We start from the raw sequence: 20,297 nt of genomic DNA on the forward strand, positions 1-20,297 counted from the left end.
AGGGACAGCACCAGGGACCTGCAGCCCTGCACGAGGGACAGGGCAAGGAACAAGAGTTTCTCCATCACTACAGCCTTACTTATCACCCCAAAATGGAGTCTCTGGGGCTCAGGCTGAGGTGGGGGCAGGGCCTGACTGACCCCCAGTGCAGGAAACAACACCCTGCCTTTCTCTTCTGGAGCCCTGGGAGAGATGCAGGCGGTGGTAGGGTTGAGCCACACAGCACACATAATGTCATGCTATTTCTGTAGTTGTAACCCCAGCAACTCTCCCTCTTTGACATAATATGCTCGTTTGGACAAGGCCAAAGAGGAACTGGGATTTTTTTTTACCACGTGGGTGGCATCTTGACCATAGTGATGGTTAACAAGAAACTCTCCTCCCCAGCCACAGGGACTGTTTTGGGTCGATGGGGATTTGTTTTGAGGGATGGCTGTGTCACCTCCTGCTCCCTGGCACATCTGGGGCCAGTGGGGATTGTGCTGCTGTCTGCTGAGACATGGCCTGGAAGCCTGGGCCAGCCTGCCCAGCTGAGGGACAGGGCTGTGGGGCATAATGGTGTTCCAGAAGAATGTATCTTGAAATCTTGGATGAGGTGTTTTGCAGAGGTGTTCCCACAGTACTGCTTCTCTGGAGCAACATCACTGAAGCCTTTTGCCTAAATTGTATTTTCTTATCTAATGTTTTAAGAACCTGCATCCACACAGACTGTAACTTTTGTGATTATGTAGATAGGCACTAACTTTATTTTCCTTTATATGGCTGCAAAGGATAGGGGATGAATTCCTGGCACTATTACCTAATGCAGGTATGCAGGATTTGCCAGTTAAGTCCCTTGGCAGGATGGCTTACAGAATATACATGCATTTCTATTTTAAATTTTTGATGCTCAAAATGCCATTGTAATTTTGAAAAAGGCCTTCTATATGCTTGAATAGATTTTATAAATGCCACTGTTGTAACATAATTTTGTCTTCTTTGCAAGTGCTGTGGCTCAGTCTGGGTTGGTCTCTCTCATCCTCTCCCAGTATGACTGCGTAATTCCCCATTTATGCTCATAAATAGATGGATTTTTAAAAGCAACTTCTTTAGCATTTGATAAAGCATGTTGATAAACATGTTCAGAAACAGAATGTGTTTTTTATCCCCTCTGCTGTTTTCTGCTGTTAATTTCCAACCAGCTCTTTCCTTCCACATGCTGCCTCATTCTGGTGGCATGTTCTGGTTTCTGTTTCAGAGCTGTGAGGCCATTGAGGCATGGTCAAAACTAGACTTGCTGAAACAAACTCTGTGACAAAGACTGTGAGCATCCTACCTTCATTTGGTCAAAACTGTGAATTGCCAGGTATGTCCTGTTTCAGGGCTCCAGTTTTCTATATCCTATTGTTAGAATGATTTTTGGTTTTACTTTGGATTTCTGAGTAGATAAAAGACTCCTGTAGCATAGAAACAAAGGATCAGATGACTTGTCTAAAGCATTTTAGTTCTTGTTACGTGATGTCCCTAGATCAGAAAAAGCATCTTCACAGAGTCAATTGTAGAGAAATAAACAAAGTCCAGGGTTTGGCAGCTATCACTGACAAGATGGGTGTATTTTCTTGCCTGAAGGTTTTTCTCTGACTCCTTTGATGACTGCCTTTTCTTATTTCCACTGAAATTAACACTCCCTGGTTTAATACATGGTTTGTATGCTGATTTTGGGTTTGTCGGGGGTTCCTGCTGAAGCTATTAAATTTAAATATAACAGCTATGCATATCTTCCTTTAAGATTCTTAAGTTTTGATGCTAACAGCTTTTTAAAGAGACTATTTTTGCCATTGTCTTAATGCAAGTTACAGAGTATGATTTTGTGACATATTAGTCTAGGGAACTAATTATTCTAGGGAACCTGGGGGCCTGTTTGAGCTCTTGCTCTGGGTTGATGCCTGAAGCCACATCCTGCCTGCTGCTGGGGTGAGGCTCAGTGGTGCAGCAGCATCTACCCTTAGCAACTTCTGCCCAGCAAGAAACCCTAGGAATGTGTCCCAGGCAGGAGCTCTGGCACACAGGAGAGATGGACAATCAAGCTGCAGGAAAGGGTGAAAAGTCCAAGCCAGGGTACAGGTGCAGCCTTGGCTCTCAGTTGCCATTTCTGAACCTCTAGGGTTTCACACAGTTGAGATAAAAGCTTTAATTGTAAACTCACATTTAGCAATGAGAAGCTGAATAAAAAGAACTTCAAGTAGATTAAAGTGATTTACAGTGAATCTCTTTAATGCTTATTTTTGATGCTTTGAGGAGACAGTGCTGCATCAAAGGATCTCAATCTATGCATGACTATTCAAGAGGAAGCTACTTTTTACAGATTACATTAATGCTCATCGATACAGTCTAGTGCCTTCAATGTCTATGAAACTGCCAAGAAACCTGATTTGAAGTAAGTAATCAGTTGGATTACCAGGTTTCATTTTTATTCATAACATGACCATATATGACTTTTTCTCTCAGTCATGTTAGGAAACCCATTTCTTAACTCCTTCTCTATTAACAAAGCTTTCTCTCCAACATTATTAGAGGTGATTGGGCCAATTTTTTTTCTTAGAAATACTCAGGAGTGAAGGATCCAACTGTTCTTTATAGGAAAGAATTAATGGAGAGTATTTAATGTACAACCGTCTCTTGCCGAGTGTGTTCTTTGATTTTGACTTCCCTACTTTTGGGGAGTGTGGAGAATCACAGGATATTGCACAATTTGCTCTTTAAAAGACAGCTTTGTGAGCTTTTGCTTGACTTTTCCTTTAGGAAATCCCAGCAATAGAGCTCCACTATAAGCTCTCCTGAGCAGTATGTAAAATGATTGATAATTCACTTCAAAATATCTGTCTGATTTTACTCTCTTGAGGTCATAGTGTTTCACCTAGCTCAGAGGTACTTCTCCCTGCCCATATCTACAGGCTGTCTTTGATCTTAGATTGATAATTGCTTCAAAGACAGTATGTATTCAAACATGAAGGACTCTATTTAAAAGAGGCATCTACTGCTTGAGCTCTGAGCTACTAGATTAGCACTAAAGAGAGAGCTCCAGCCATAGAAGCACTGTAATGTAAATGTAAATATAACTGGTCAGTAACAGGAATTTGGCTTGATCAGTCTGTGTTCACATGAAAGTTAAGAAATGATTGCTGCAGTTCTCTTTTTCATGGCTGTAGAGTGAAAATAGCCCAAACTGGTGCCATCTGCATCGGAAGACAGCCCAAGTACAAACCACGTGAATCTGAACTGGAATCTGCAGTCGTGCTGCAAGCTCATTTTTTTTCCCTAACAAAATGTGCTGTTTGATAATATTTTGTATGTATTTGATTTCTTCTACTTTCAGAATATCTGTAGGAAGATGTGCCAGCAATGGGCTGTGGCAGTGAAGAGTGCAGGGGAAACAGAAAATTAGCAGTAGATGGTCACATGCTGCCTGTGAGGGTTTTATGCTTGATCATATGGATCTGAATGCAAATTAGTGGTACTTCATACCAGGCCAGAAATGCACTCAAACTCTATTGTTTAAAACTATGTCAATTTAGACGTAGTTTTTGCCCCCTCAATTTCTATTTTGGTCAACACGCTGCCTACGTAACTTACTATTCAGTGTCCCATAGCTGGTATTTGGAAAGCATGAGTTTATGGAACATGATTTCTCATAATATTCTCTATATTTGCTACTTACTGATTGCTACAAACAGGTGAAATAGTTCTGCTTTTTATTTAAAATAATACATCTCTATTTTTTTCCAATCTAGTATCTCGTTCAATGGAATATTCTCCCTTCCCAGGATGCTTATATGCCATTTTAAACTAGGAAACACTTCTTGTACAGGTAAAATTACATGTGATGAGAAGAGAGTACATTTCTGTCCCACGTGTTTTCACATAATACTGATTTTCAGGAGTTTTGGTCTTCTCACTGTGGGTCAAATAGCTCAATGTCACAGTGTCGATTTTGGACGATTCCTATCAGCTGCCCTAGAAATCTTAAAACTTTAATCCTCTATCATTTTGGATACCAATGGCATACTCAAAGCTGGTCTTACAGTACTAGTAATAGAAGATGCAGTTGAAAATGCAACTCTAAATTTTATTGAATGGGATTTGGGTTTGTCATTAGGCTCACTGGAGGAAACAGGTCATACATGTAGGCATGTACTGCAGGCAAAGATGTGAAAACAGTAAATTTAGTAGGATTTTCCCATGAAGAGTCTTCTGAGCAAACACATTTTAGCACCTGCTGAGAATATATGTTATCTTTCTCTGGGGACTGTGCAAAAGCTGCACTTCTGCTTTTCAGTTTTACTGTCATCTGTTTCATGTGCATACAGAAACACAAGAATTGCTCCTACAGACACACTAATTATTTAATGTCAAACTCAAAGCATTTGAGATCAGATTGCCTCAGAGGCAGTGACCTGTCTTGGAGCCAGCTGACACCCACAGTGACTCTTGGGAACTGCTCTGCAAACCTGATCCCCTTCCAGCAGTCCCGAGTGACTGCCATGGAGATGCCCCTAAGTGGCCAGCTTGTCCCACTGTGAGCCTAACCACGGGAGGGAGGGTGTAGGGACACAGGGCTCTTTGCAGCCTGGCCAGCCACGAGCATCAGTCAGCATTCAGGCATGGATGGTGAATGCTCTAAGTATGTTTGTGTCCCTGCTGATGAAATTGCTCACATGGACAAAAGGCTGCACAAATGTTTAAAATTTCAAAGTGAAAGGAATGTATTGAAATAAGGTCATTTTTGTATAGGGCTGTTACACATACCATGATGCCTTCAGTATCTGAAAAATGCTTAAAAACTAACAATTTCTAAACCACTTCTTTCCTGCACTGGCCTGTAATACATACAAGCAAAGGGAAAGGGTTGGTGGGTGTATTCTCTGGCACAGTTTGGTAATCTGCACTTCACTGACCATAATTATGCTGTCTGAGCGTTTTCCTATTCCTGCTTAAGAACAGGAACGATTATTTTATCTGTAGTCTTTTCTATTCTCATGTGTTTCCATCTGCTTAAGACTGCTCTCTCCTGTTTCCTGGATAATTGAAATTGCCTGCCACTGTGTTCTGGAAGCAGAGATATCACTGAACAGAAAGAGTTTCAAAAGTTTTTTCGCCACCCTAAATAAACCCCAGTAAAATGATCAGGGAGATGGGAGACTTTCTAAAGAAAGAAATTATTGTCTTAATAAGTATCAAACTACTATTTGAAATAATAGCAAGAGAACATCTTATGACCAAAGATAAACACTTAAATGGAATACTCTCTTCTGTGGAGAAAAATTGTTTAGACTTGTAACTACAGCCATGAAATTTTTCTGTTGTCTACAGCTGCAAATTTTGTGGATTGTTGCTAAGGATATGTTTACATCGTTGGTAACTTTAATTGCATTAAGACCACAAAAATGTAGCAGATGAATTGGAGTCCAACACTATATCAGAGAGGGTTATTATTTTTATAGATCCTAATGTGAAGCATTTATTGCTGTAGTACATAATTTGAAAGAGTTACTTTATAAGTTTGTGGTCATATGATTCTGCATCTTTCCCCTCCCAGAGGATATTGGGACAAAAAGTCTATGTTTACTATCAAACACTGGATTTCAGAATAACTTCCCTTCAGTTTTAAAATACAAAGGTAAAATACAATATTCAGAAAGGAAAGAAGAAAGAAAATATGACAGAAGTCTACATGTAAAGAAACATATATATGTAAATTTGAATGTCCATTCTACTTCATTGTATTATTTATAAACAATCTTCCCTTTTTTATATAGTGTTATAATAGAGAACAAGAAGGTCTCTGCGTTGAGGAAATTACCAACTAAAGTATTTTGTGATGGAAGAAAGTTTCTGACTGTTAGTTTAGGAATGATATGCATTGGTGATAGCTCTACAAGATTTTTAATTTCTGGTTGTTAGCGAATTTTATCAACATCTGCAGCATGGATTTAGATATTTAACACCTTTCTTGTATTGTAGCTATCTAGGGTTATGTCATACATTTGAAACAGTCCTGTTCATTTTGTCGTAATGATGTTGAGTCAGGATTGTGTTTATAAGCAGACTGATGAGTGCAGACTAGATTGCACTGTTTGTCATTTGAAACTACTCACAAGGTGTATGGTATTTGTATAGCTTTTGATAGAAAATGTTTGTATTAGCAAATAGGAAGACAATACTGATACAGTAGAGTCTTCCAAGGAGAAGTTACTGGTTTTTAAGGTATCTTTTCCTTAGGCATTGTGATTTCTTTCAAGCTTAACCTTTCCTTGAGGTCAGGTTAACTTTCATCGTTCTGTTCACAGGAGAATTGCTCCTTGTATGAAAAAAACTACTCAGAGTATCATGAGGCTTCTAAAGAAATTACAGATTTCTATTATTGTGCTCATTCCTGGTGGAACTGATACTCTACCTGAGTCGAAGTGCACAGTGCAATTTTGTTTGTTTCGGGTGGTGTGTGGGGTGTCACTGCAGCCCAGCAGTGACAGTTCACACACGGGTGTGGAGGTGCCCACCCGAACCCATCCACTCCTTCTTTGCTTCCTCGAGCATCGGGTGTCACAAATGTCACCTGACACCCGCCTTTGACCTGGCCCAGAACTGCTTTGCTTTAAGGAAGCTGATGCACAAGGATGTCAGAGTAGAAAGAAATGCTGATAAAGGAGGGACATTTTGAGCTTGGTGTAGAATGAGTTCTAAGCCTAAGCCTGGGTGTCTGCTGGAGCTATGCCCTGGGGCTGTGCTTCAAAATGTTCTTGGGGCATTGGTTGTGACTGAACAGCACTTCAAATCTGTCCAGAAAGTGGTGCTCCATCCTGTGGACTCTACAAGGTACATGACAGGTATAGATGTATACAGATGTGTTGGTTTCGTCTTAGGCTGGTTCAGGAGCATTTAATTCTTTAATCCTGATGAATTTATTCCCATTATTCACTGTGATTAACAGAGGATCTGAAGCTATAGTCATCTTGGTGATGATAGAAAAGTGTTGCTGGAAAGACATTATCTGTAAGGTCTGTGATCAGAAATTAGCTACAGTTGTTATTTTGCAGTATTTACTTAGCTGCCTTTTTTTGTTTTTAAGAGAAAACCCAATAAAATACCAATGCATGGAGGTATATGATACATAAATGGTACTGCTTTTGGTTAAAAGCTGAATTGTTGAAATTTGTTGGTTTATCTGTAATTTGGAATTAATCCCTAGAAAGGGACAATCTAGCAGAGATTACCTCTAAGACTATACATGTGAATCATACTTCTATTTCATTCAAAATAAAAATTAATACTAAGAAATAATTGACTTTGGAATGCCTTTTCAGAGAGTATTTAAATCTATTTGTGGGCTATATGTGAACAATATTTATACCAGTAATATAAAGGAATATAGCTGGTAATTCATGTTGACATTCCAAGCAATACAAATAATTCTTTTACTTTTGTGTTCTTGAGCTGTAGTATCTGTTAATGAAAGCAACAGTATGGAAATGTCTAATATTCTTGTGTATTTCTTCAGATTATTCCCTGAGCCAGAGGAATGAAATGAGGAACTAATATACTGATAAAGGTAATTAATGATATCAGCCAGATCAGTGATTTAGGAAAGGATTGATTCCACTCGTGAAATGCATGGTAAGGTATGTTAATTGAAATGGTAACATATTTTGAGCTTTAGTCTGTATTCTGAGAGCTTGGTAAAATAAAAAGCCATGAAACTGTGCAGTGAGGAACTAAATAGGAGAAATGACAGAGCTGTGGTAGCAGGTGTCTGTCAAGCTCAGTGCCAGAATTGTGAAGAAGAAACTGAGACCCAATGCTCTGTCAAGGATATCATTGGAGAGTACCTAAAATGTGCAATGGCAGTAGGTAGAGGAGAATGGAAAACAGAAAAGCTAGTATAAGAACTGTAAAATACATGAAATCTCCTTTTGTTTTTCTTCCCAGAATTCCTGGCTATTAGAAACAGAAGGAGATTGTCAGGGTTTGAAAAATTAGGCATGGCTTGCGGAAGAATAAAATAAAATAAAATATTTTTAAGGACAGATTAGGTAACACTGTTCCATTATCATTTTTAGCAGCAGTCTCAGTCCAGACCAAAACAGATTTGGGTAGGGAGACTGACCTGCTTCCCTACTATGGAGAATGTTCTTTAATCCCTCTGCCCTCCAGGAGCTTGACAAAATGACCTGCAAGACATGGCCTGAGTAGTCCTGAACTGTAGCATCCTGCAGGAAAGCTGCTGTTCTGGTCATGTGCAGCATCCATTGGAGCAGTGTCCCTGCTTCTGGCAGCTGAGCAGCTCCTGTGCTGGATGGCAACTCCTCAGTCCCTCCTGCACCCACTGCAAGCACACAGGTGCTCTGAAGCACTGACAATGAGAAGGCCAGCATGAAGGTGCTCATGACTCATAATTTAGTGAATATGTACATTATGATACTGTCTGTATTTAGGTGGTTGCAGGTGATCCATCCAGAGAGGCTCTCTGATGCCCTGAGTCATGTGTGGATGAGGGTCAATGCATCTGCATGCAGTTATGCACAAGTGCTGCCATGTCACTGTCTGTGGTGTTACTAAGGTAATCCTACATTCCTCCTACTGTTTGCTCTTGGAAAGGGACTTTATAAGGAAGGTGCTAGTAAAAAGGTATTTATTTGTATGCTGAACACAATTTCTGCATTTTTTTGGGGGAAATCTTTGAAATATGTATTTTTGGCAAACATGTTAATTCTATGGGTTTCAGACAGTTGGGTTTCAGGTCTTGAATTCTGTCGCACAAGGGGCTGCTGTGGCATTCCTACCAAGTGCACTTCATCTTTTCCAGCCCAGCTGCACTGAGCAGCCTCCTCTGAAGCTGTTTCAAGTGTCTGGTTGCTGCAGCCCCAACTGTCTGGCTTGCAGCTGCATCTGACCCTCCTGCTATGGTCCCTTAACTTCTCCTTGCAGCTTATCTTGTAACTTCTCTACTTTGCTTGTCTTGATGACCCATTTTTAAGTACTGCTGTTTTCATTGCTTAGTATTATCTCAACCTGTTATTTTCTCATTTCTGAACTGAAAAAAGTTTACATTATTTGGTTTAATACTTTCCTCCACTATCTTAGCAATAGTGTGTAGACTCCCTGACATCACAGCATAAACTTATGAACTAATGAATGAAGCTCTCCCCTTGCTTATACAAAAGCAAAAAGAGGTTGTGTTTTCACTTATTTTCACAGAGGCTAGTCTAAAGCAAGAAGAATGACATGTCCCTCCTGCAGAGTGCATAAATATATGTTGATAACATGCTGTAAATTAAATATTTTATTTCTTCCAAAAACTGAGAGGACTCCAGTTTGGACACATGGAGCAAAATGAGCCCAGACATCTGTTCTGTTTTCTGCCCAGTGTGTACTTGAGCTGGGGCACATGTGAAATCCTGCTAAAATGAGATTATAAATTAATGGCCCTTCACACTTCATTGCTTGAATGAGCCAGAAGTTATTTTCTTCTGGTTTTGAGTCCCAGGTGCAGCACTTTCTGACTAACAAATATGATTCTCTAAAAGGGAAGAAAGACCAATGATTTGAAACTACAACAGCCTCTTCTCTGTGGTCTGAGTACAGACATGTAATAGAGAAAAGGAACACACATCAACTGACAGGGTGGAGGAAAGGGATCCTGTCCAGAAATATGATGTTGGTGAAGAAGTGGTTTGTGATTTGGGCAACAGCTTCCATTTCTGGTCTTTGCTTCTGGCTTCATGTGGGAGCCTAAGCAGGTCATTTGCATACATGCCCCAAACAGATGACCCATTTATTTGAATTTTGGTACCCAAATTGAGTTGCTGTGTGACTGATATTGCATTGCTATTTAGGCTGGTCTAGAGTATTAACAAAGGGAAAGATATCTACTTTCACAAAAACTTAGTGAGATGAAGCTGGGTGTTACAGTCCCTCTGCCTGGACCAGCACAGGCTTTGTTCTCAGAGGCTGATCCACTCTTGCTCTTCAAAGAGGGCTGACAGATCTCTAGTCTCTCACTGTCATTGAAGTGTACCTCTCATCTATCTTGCTGAAGGTCCCTAAAAATCAGCATAGTTTCAATATTAAAGAAACACTTAAAAATTTTACCCTCATCCCCTCTAATGACATTCCATAGATGGCTGAGCATGGTAGGGTAGCATGAAACGTGATTGGGCAAGGTTCACTAATTCTATAATTTTCTAATTTATAAATTGTCCTGAACATTAATTTTAATGTGTAATGTTATTTGAAGGATATATCATAATAAGAAAACATTATGATATATCCCAAGGATAGGGGAAAATCTTTCCTGCTTACTAAATATTGGAATAGAAGTCATCTACTTCCTTTGTTTTTCAGTTGAAAGCTTTCTATGGACTGGGGAAAGTCCAAATGCAGATTGTCTGAACAAGACAAGATGTCTGTACTGCTGGATCTTACTTAAAGAGACAGCAAAAGCTCTTTTTTATTTATTCCTTATTTTTTTAAGGAAACACCCTAGTTGTCATAGAAATCTCATTAGTTTTATTCATATTTTTGTTAGGAATTGTCTTTGGGTAAGTGTATGTAAGTGTTGATGTCTGTGTCAAAGCTGAAAAGTTAATTTTCTGCATTAAGTTGTTTGCCTTCATAATAAAGAAATAAAAAATGTGAGTGGAGAGGGGAGAACAGAAAAAGATGTTAATGTGTAACATTTCTAGTTCTTGTAGTTTGAACTATGCAAGTTCAGACATCTCAAGTGGAACACCTCAGCATTACTGGAAAGGTACTTTCCTGGTATGTAACAGCTCTTACAGTTGAGAATTTATTCATATGATTCAGGAAAAGACATTGCCTATTCTTGGAAGGCAAGGATGGAAAATTTCAGTTTGGAGTTCTTAAAAATTATGAACGAATCAAATAAAAAAGATGTTAGAAACTAATCTAGAAATCAATTATAGAATACTTACATGATTTAAAAACAGCTAATTTTTCTCTGCATATGCTATAAATTCCTGGTGGAATAAAGTATTAACATTTTTCACAGAAGTGAAAATTGATAGATGTTTATTTCAAGCAAAGACGATCAAATGCTGCCCAAACCATAATTACACAGAACTTGTAATTATGTGTTCTGCAACTCAGCACACTTATTACCCAGGATCTTCCATAACTGCATGTTGCTATATACAAATGGTAAACTCAAGACTTGACACCTCAGACCTGATTTGCAGGTGAGGATTTCTCATTTACCTGGCAATCTGTCACAGCCACAACAGGCTTCTGAATTAGCATGTGATAGAAAGTACTGATTTTGTGATGAAAGATTTCAATCCTGATTTTGTAAAGTAGCCCCCAGAGCTCCCGAGAGCTGAGAGCAAAATTTATTCTGAGTTTGATCTGGGATGAATTTCTAATCACATTAGCTATAAAGGCAGCCTTTTAATTTCACGGTCCCTGGGAAAATGAAACTTGGGTAGGCTGAAAGCATTATGAAAAAACTTCTGCATAAACATCTGATACTGTAAGTCTTGGAATATCTATGCTGAGGTGATGAAGCTGTAATTACATTTCTTTCTGAGATATGGTTCCAAATTTTGGGTGTTTGTAATTGAGTTATAGCCTATATGCTGGGTTTTGCTGGATACAGTGATAAATACCAATCTTATTTGCACAGCAAGACAGCATGTTTGGAAGAGACTTAAGTTCCAGGATTCTTGTGTATCTGTGGTAAGAGGTTGATTATGGTATCTGCACTGTCTTAAAAAGTGCTCCTGAATGTAGCTTGATGTTTTTCTATAGAGTGTTCTCCCTGGCATAAATATTAGCACTGACTAAAGGAGCCCAGGACTGGAATCAGTGGGATGTTTGAAACTGCTCTCAGGGGAAGTGTCTGGAAAGTGCAGTTGTACTGGCATTCTTGAGAGTGAACTGGTTCAGTGTTTTGGGTGATCTCAGGCTTTCAGGGTGAGAGTTTATCAACTGAGTCTGCTGTGTGGAGTGAAAAATACAATGGTGCTTGTGCAGGAGGAAAGGCTTTAAGCAAAGATCGAGATTTCAACATGCTGTTGGGATTGCTGCAAACATGTAAACCTGTGAGAGCAGTTTGTTGCACAACCCTGGCAGCTCCAGAGAGGGTTTGGACTAGTGAGTCAGTGCTCTGCTGTCCTGTGTTTTAAAGCAGCACCTCTCTTCTGATACGGTTTAGCAAGTGGGGAGGAAAATCTTTCATTATTGAGTTTCAGAGGTAGGGCACGACACTAGTAGAGACTGCACCTTGGTAATTTCACCTTAACATCCAGTAGTTGCTCAGAAACAATCTAGGTAGACCTGTGGCTTTAAGTGTAGGTGGGAACTAGTTTATATGGGGCTGTCATTAGGCTGTCAAAGCCAACATTGACACAGTAAACTCAAAAGAATATAGTAAGAAACTTCATGAGAAGTGTAGTGCAAAAAAAGTTTACTTACAGGTATCAAAACAGAATTACTATGATAAACTCTTTCCAGATAAACCATTTTGTCTTTTTTGCCTAAACAATTTTTTCCCCTTAGAGAACAAGCGCGGTACTGGCTGGAGGGAAAAGAGCCTTGCATTAAGTTGGTGGAGGTGTTTGGTGCAGAGGGCAGGGAAGCACAACCAAGCCTGACTGCAGATTGCTCGTGGTACCTCTGTCGTGAGATGTCCCAGCAGAATGGGGAATAACTGTGTGTTTTAGCTCAAAGAGCACTCACAGCCTTGTGGACTCAAAATCTCGTGGAAAACAAGAATATCAAGTACTGAACTGGAATAGGAAAGGCAAAGGGCTTTTGCTGGTGATTAGAGAGCTTATCTCCTGCCTGATGAAGCCCCATGAAGAAACTTTAATCAAGGCAGAGACCTGAAGCTCTGGCCACTGCCAGGAGAAACACAGGATCTCAGTCTCACCATGTCTGGCAATTATTAATTTTCTGTTTATCTGTCCTCAGTGTCTTGGTCCATTGGGAATTACCTGCTGTGTGAACATGCTGGAACAGGTCAGCTGATCTGTCTTAGGTGGATCAATGTAGACTCAATGTCTCCAGTTAAACTGGGAGTGCTGGAAACTCAGGCAGTTTTTGCAATAGCATGTAGTACGATGTAAGAGTAACACATTTTAGATTGGAGTTGGTACTAAGGATATGACATCCACACTGTGCATTTAAGGAATTTTAATGCTTTGGACAACGGAATTCAAATGGCAAAACACTTTTGTTATTCCAATATACAATTTGAGGATTCGAAGCTTGAATGCTCACATCAGTAGAAGTGCAACTCTTGGCCTAAGTTCAACGTTTGTTTGCCCCAATATTTTAGCAGATCAGATTCATGTATGTCAGAAACAGAAAATGTATTCTTGGTTGACTTTCTCTCTACATTTTCTCTCAAAATGACGTCCCGTTAGACTAAAGTGCTTTGCAAGAAAGTCCATTCATTTTTTTACTTACCTAGTAAATTAATTAGACCCAGAAGAATATTTACCTATGCTCTCAATGAATTCCTGTCAATAGGAATAGGAATTTATTGGGTAAAAATGCCTTCAAGCTTATCCAGTTTCTTACCAATAGAGTGGAATTCAGAAATCAATTTGCAAATTGATCAATGTTTTCCCAGCTAGTGATGGAGGGGAAAGCTACATGGAATAGTAGCAACCATTAGGTGAAGAACAGCAACACATTATATTAAACTGATGTCTTCTTGGTTTCACTGGCTCATAGAGAAAATTCCCTAATATTATTTCTGTGTAGTACTACAAGAGAAATAATATGTTTGAACGTTAAGATATCCTTTGAAATGGACTTGATTTGTCACAAGTTATATGAAGGCATTTCTCATGTGTTATATCTATATTTGCTTATTCAGTACTATATTTAAATTCTGGTTAAATTACTTTCAACATAGCACTTTGTTGAACTGATTGGTTAAATTAATCCCTAAGTAGCAGATGAAAATTTGACCTCAAATACAATACAAGCAAAGAGCCTTTATGTTCTGGAATAACATCCTTTCTGCTCTGAGGAAGAATAACATCCAGCATCTGCAGAGAGATGCAGAAGAGACTTTCCCATCAGCTGATCTGAACCACAGCTCTTGTAAATATTCCAGGATCCTAATCCTGAGGAAGTCCCACCCCATGAATTAATGTTAAAGTTCACGTGATCAGGAGGCTTCAATTCTCATTTTTCCTGATTTATTAACAGAGCAACTATCAGAGTAGAAGTGTATTAGTCATTCAATGGGGAAGTGGAAAATAATGAGAAACTTACGGCTGGTGCATTGTTTTGAATCTGCTCAGCTCATGTGCGGATGCATTCTGAAAAGAGAGAAAACAGGTTTTTTTAAATTAAATGAAGATCATTTTAATCAAGAGCAATTCAAGAAGTGAAATACATGATATTTTAAAAAGTGAGCGAAGGAAAGACCTGAAAAAACAGTTTTTAGTTCTGTAACTACATGCTTGTCTCATCTTGGTTAATGCTTAACTTTTTGTTATTAGCCTGTTGTAACATTTCTAGAAAGCTGGTAGTACAGACTACATTGCTAAACTGGAATTTTACCAGGCATGTGGCAGATTAAGTTAGGCTGGTTAATGAATCATCCAAGAAGTGATAAGCAAGCCATTTAATAAGGTCACTTCATCACAGAATTTCTTTGTATTTTTTTCACTCAAATCAGCAGATTAGTATAACAATGGCTGAGTGGAAGATACTTTAACAATGGCTGGGATATTATTAACCTCATGTTTCCTCTGTTCTTGTTCTAAAGTTCTGCATGACTTCTCAACCTATGAAGAGCTGGTGATGACAAAGAAATAGAATTTGTAGAGTACTATAAAGTGCCCATTCTAATGCTGAACTAGCTAATGCAGGTACTGGAAAGAGTTTCCCCAAATGATTTCTATAGTTTGTGTAGCTCTATATACCTCTCAGCTCAATGTAAACAAAGAGTTTGTGCAGTACTTTTGATGTTCAAGCTAGTGCACAACTTGCAGGCAAACTTCTTAAATCAGAGTTTTAGGTTAGTCTAAATAAAACCTTTTTTCATCTATGGGTTTTTCTTTAGTGCAAAATTTCCAGTGCAGTCTCTGGATTGTACTAAGACCAGGGGTGGGATTGCACGCTTTCAGTCCAGAAACCTAATGCTAAAATGCCCTCTTTTTCAGCATTGATTTCAGCAGAAGATAGGTCAGGCTGAAAATGTGTCCATTTAATAGATGCAGTTCTAACCCTCCATCTATTTTTGTCTTGGGAAAAGCAAATTAATTTGTGTATTTCCTGACACTTTCTAGGTGTACCTATAGTGGATGTGAAATCTCTGAAATAGATACTTTCCAGTGAACTCAGTGATAGTGAGTTCAGTGTGGTATGACTGATGCTTGCTCAGATCTGTTCTGAATGATGTCCCAGCCATCAGTCCCAAACCAAACTGTTTTGCCTTTTCACTCACCATCTCATCAGCATGATAGATGGGTTTTTATCAGGCATACAAGTGGAGACACTAATAAGTGTATGAGAGAAGATCAAGTGGAGGACATACACATTCTCAGAGAAAACATATTTCCTCAGTCTATATTTCAATCCCAGTGAATCTCTGCATTTCTTTGACATACTTGTTGGGAAAATACGCCATTTCAGACAGTAGAGAAGCCCCTACATTTAATACTTAGCCTGTAATTATACTGTAACAAAAAGCAGCTGCATATCTACATGTAGTGGGTATGGTAATTAGCAGATGATCCAGCAGATCTAGAAATCACCAAATTCCTGAGGAAATTTAAAGCTGCATTGAACTGTGTGATTGCCATTCAGGCCCATCTGGGCTCCTTTGGCTTCATCAGCTGTAGCGGTGACTCACCCAATTGCCTCTGCATATCAATGAACAGCAGGACCAGGGCTATTTCCTCACCTCCTCTTGCACTTTGTAAGTAAGAAGAGGAGGCAGCTATGCTTTTTGTTGCAAAGGTTTGATTCTTGTTCGCTCCCTTTTCTTTGCAAAATAGAGTACTTAAACCTTTACTTGTTCGTATAAAAATTGCTGGGGTATAATGGCTTGTTTTCAGAGAAATAGCTTAATATCTTGTGTAACTTTCAGTCCTTCCAAGATGCTGTTTTTTGGAATGTGCTGCCTAAGCACAGCTGCCTTTCCACACAGGCAAGTGCTGTGTGTATGGTTAGATCAGGCACTTTTAAAACTTGCAGTGGAGCTTGGTAGAGAAGGAAGCTATGGAACTAAGCCATTCCCTTATTGAGGAATGTTCCATTGAGAGAGTTTTAACCTATTTTTCCTCCCCGGGACAATCTTCAATGAAGGGATCAAGCTATGTGTCTCACTGAGGTTTGAGATGATTGATAGCTATGGGTCCAGCTGAGAGCTTTTTTTTTTTTTCCTTCTTCAGTAAAATGCATGATTGATTGCAACTAAGAGCTGCTGCTGCTCTTCAGCAGCAGAATTCTGGTCCTAGGAAAGAGTACAAAAATATCTTGTGAACCTCAACACTTTTGAAATTACATGGTAACTTCTGTAGGAAGATGACTAATGCTTCCAGGTTTTAATTAACAATTGCTTCTGTTGTTGCTCATGATATACATTGTTAGTGATTCATATTGGCATGAATGGAATAAGTTGCAAATGAGTTCGTGTGATAAAGAAGAAGTTAAAGTAGTTTCTTTCCTGGAGGGATTTGTGTTGTCAAATATACAATGAGGAAATAAAGGGACAGATTGTTCTTAAGGTTTTTTTTTTTGTTTTCTTTTTTTGTTTGGTTGGTTTTTTGTGTGTTTGGCTTGTTGTTTGGGTTTTATATTTACAATTTTATATTAAAGCATAATTATAATTTAGAAAGCATATAAATAGGTATAGTATTAATATATAATATTTAAAATATATAATATTAGAAATAGATAATATTAAAATATATAATATACAATTTATAATTTAGAAAGTATATAAAAAAATCTATGCTCTTCTAGCCTGATGTTGATTTCCTCATTTCTACTGGCTGCTTCATTCACCCAACATCAACTTTCTCACTCACTCAGTTCAGTAGCTCAGAGTAACCAAAATTCCTATCTTGCAGATCAAGCCAACCAGCTTTGTTCTGCAGATAGCATCCTGGAGCCAGAGAAATGCTGTAGTAGTGCCAGTGTCTGAGGTGTGTCTTTGCCCCTTTCCTTGCAGAAGCATGTCTTGGCCCTGAGCCCATCCTGCTGTAGCTGCCTGCCACCATGGGTGCTGACAGAGGAGCTGCCTTGCATCAAAAGCAGAGAGCAGGTATGATCTGTACAGTCTGGAGCTGTGGGTGCACAGGGGGTTTTGTGGATTTTCATCTGGAGAGCTTTGGACTGGCTCGTGCCCGTGGACTGCGCAGTGCATGCAGAGCAGTTTGGCATCTCTGAGGTGCTCTGCTTCTGTGGAGGGAGCAGTGTGGGTGCAGGTGGCTCACATGCTGTGGCTGGGTGGGATTTAAGGATGTTTTGCAGTCCTGAGGATGCCTGGTAGGTGGATAAGGGATGGTGAGTGTGGTAGGAAGGCAGAGGGAATGGGGCAGAACGTTGCCACACAAAATGTAGCATATATGACACCCTCATCTGCCCCAGCCGTGGCACTTCTCTAAGGAAGTCATGAACATTGCTGTCAGCAGCCATGGGACTGGATGTGTTTTGGATTCCGTGTTTGCCTTGGAGGTTTTTTGCCATGCTTTTACATTGCTGAGACTGTGCAAAGAGACAGTTTCAATGGAGTTGCTGTCTAAAAAAGTTTGTGGATGTCTTTGGAGAAGATTGTTGATAGAGTTGATTGCATGATACAGTGTTTTCAACTCTGTTTTGAAGTTCATTGAGGTACATCTTTCCCCTTCCTTGCTTTCCATCCCTTGCTGGTAGGCAAGCACTTGTATGAGACGGTTATGGCTGCAGGTGCAAAGAATACCTTGAGGAGTCCAGGAGAGCTGTGAAGCATCAGTAGGAGCTTGAAAATGCATTCACATCAAATGCATTTGATGTGAATGAGGGTTAGGGGATTCCTTTGACATTATGATAAACAACCATAGTGTGTTGCTAGCTAAACTGTCAATATCTGGACAGTACAGCTTCATGAAAGGTGACAGTCTTGTCATTACTTTGTAAAAATTCAGAGCTATATTCTGTAACTTTGCCAGTTCTGAGCTTTGGAGAACTTTGTTGCTTTTTGTGGAGTATACATATATTTGACTGTAATAATGTATAATGAATTTGACTTCATCCCAATTTTGTTCAATGATTTTTTTTTTGGGGAAGGAAGTAAAGACAGATCTACTTGACATATAGCAATTCCATTTTGCGATAAAGTAAATGCATAATATAGAAGTTCTGTATTCAGTATGACCAAGTTTATGTTAAAGCTAGCTAATGAAAACTCTTCTTAAGAAAAACGCCTGTAAAGAGCCCTTGTAGGAGATTGGAGGAATGTACAGCTATGTTTTTGACTCTTGAGAGACAGAAATTTGAAGTATAAATAAAATCTATCTGCATTTAGGCAGTCAATATAACTAAAAATCTGAAAAATTGTAAAATTTTAATAAGCCATATCAATGATATTCCTTATTAACTGGCATGGCAGCCTATCTGTAATTACTTTGGCATTTCTTAGTAAAAAAAATGTAATGGCATTTCTTAGTAGAAGTGTCCTTATGGAATATAAAAATATCTCTGGGGAATAAAAGTAAGATTTCAGTGCTGGCCTCTAGAGACACAATCTGAGGTATAGACGTTTGTCAGTGACATCTGGCAAAAATGGCCAGTGTCTCAGACTGAGCAAATCATGGAATAAATGCATAGCAGAGTTTTTTTTTTCTTTAATAAAGGAGAGCTATGCCCTGAGGGGCTGGGGAAGAAGTGGAGAGAAGGTAAATAAAATGTGAGGCACTTCAAATTAAAGGTCAGTTCAGAAAGAATTGCATAATAGAGAGCTGTTTCTATTGTGAATGGAGAATTACTATTTTTAAGAGAATTGACCATTTTTAAGTGTGTAAAACTGACATCTAGTGGTAGCAATAGCACTTTGTGCAAAGTGGCTTTACAGTGAGACCAGTTTGCAGAGCAGATTAACAGATTGTAACTATATTACTGTTATGAATAAGAAGCTTGACTAGGCCAATATTCAAGCAGCAATCAATTTTTTAATTAATATGGTAAAGTATGAGCAATACAGTGCTGGGTACAGTGGGGGAAGTTTTCCCTCCAACTGCACACTGATAGTTGAGGGTTACAGGTATTTATAGGGGTACTCATCAGCTTTTTCAGCAGTTTCTATTTCCAATTTTTACTCATCAGCAATTTCTATTCCAAATTATTACATCACAATTCTATACAGTATTGTGATTTTAGTTTCTCTCAGGATGTATCTCAAAAGGAGTATCCCAGATGGTGGCAGTCCAGTTTCCAAAAGAAGAAAGACAAATCCCATCTGGTGGAGTCCAGCTCCCCAGATGTGGGTCCACCTTTTAATTGCAGAGACTATAAATCTATATAAATCTAATAACAGTGATGTCCAGCTTCCCTTTGGTTGAAACCATAAATCCTTGAGGTGATGTTCATCTTCCTTTCTCAAGCTGTTTTTCTCTGCTTCAATAAGGCGTGAGATAAGCATATTTCCTTTATATACATTCCAAAGCTATAGTTTCAAGGATATAAGTAATATTCTAAAATTATTCTTCAAAAGGTTATTATTGCAGAGCTCTTTATGGATTAACTGCAAGCAAAAAGCAACATCCTTAATGCTTTAATTCCAATGCTCCTAAATCAACCAGGGTTAATTGCAAATAAAGGATAGGTTCAAAGGCCTTTTTCCATGCTTTATTTTCCTCAGTTATTATTAGAATTCACAGCTCTCCCATTGTCGGTGTCTGCGCATTTCGCACTCACAAATACACACATCGCCTGTTTGTACCTGACACGAAACACAGCTTTGTATTTCAAATTGCATACTAAAATTGAAGTTCTCTGTACTTTAGCTGGGTTTTACAGAGCATTCAAACTAAATCTTGCTTCTTTTAGTAATATCTCACTTGTATCTCACTGATGACCCAGGTTGTGGGTCATCTTTGTGTATGCATGGCCTCATGCTGGAGAACTGATGAACAGTTTCATTAGAGGAGAAAAGTTTGAAAGCGGCGTGAGGGTTAAAAAAAAGAAGGTGACAGTAAGGGTTACAGAACTTCAGCGTCAATTGGGAAGCTGTTTGGAGATACCATTCTTAGACCTCCAATGAATGAACAGAAGTCTGGCCTCAGAGCTGTGGTGTGCTT

The 20,297-nt window shown here is 39.0% G+C and overlaps 1 protein-coding gene across 4 annotated transcripts in view; it reads right to left on the bottom strand.

Annotated features, from left to right (window-relative positions):
- BLNK (B cell linker) overlaps nt 1-20,297 on the bottom strand; it is an 88,354-nt gene that overhangs the window by 44,882 nt on the left and 23,175 nt on the right. For all 4 annotated transcript variants that reach the window (XM_054515588.1, XM_036385765.1, XM_036385763.2 and 1 more), the window contains exon 3: nt 14,281-14,327. In XM_054515588.1, the coding sequence (XP_054371563.1) occupies nt 14,281-14,327 (47 nt within the window). The remainder of the gene's footprint in view (nt 1-14,280; nt 14,328-20,297) is intronic.

This window comes from Molothrus ater, chromosome 8 (assembly GCF_012460135.2).
Source record: "Molothrus ater isolate BHLD 08-10-18 breed brown headed cowbird chromosome 8, BPBGC_Mater_1.1, whole genome shotgun sequence".
Lineage (NCBI taxonomy): Eukaryota > Metazoa > Chordata > Aves > Passeriformes > Icteridae > Molothrus > Molothrus ater.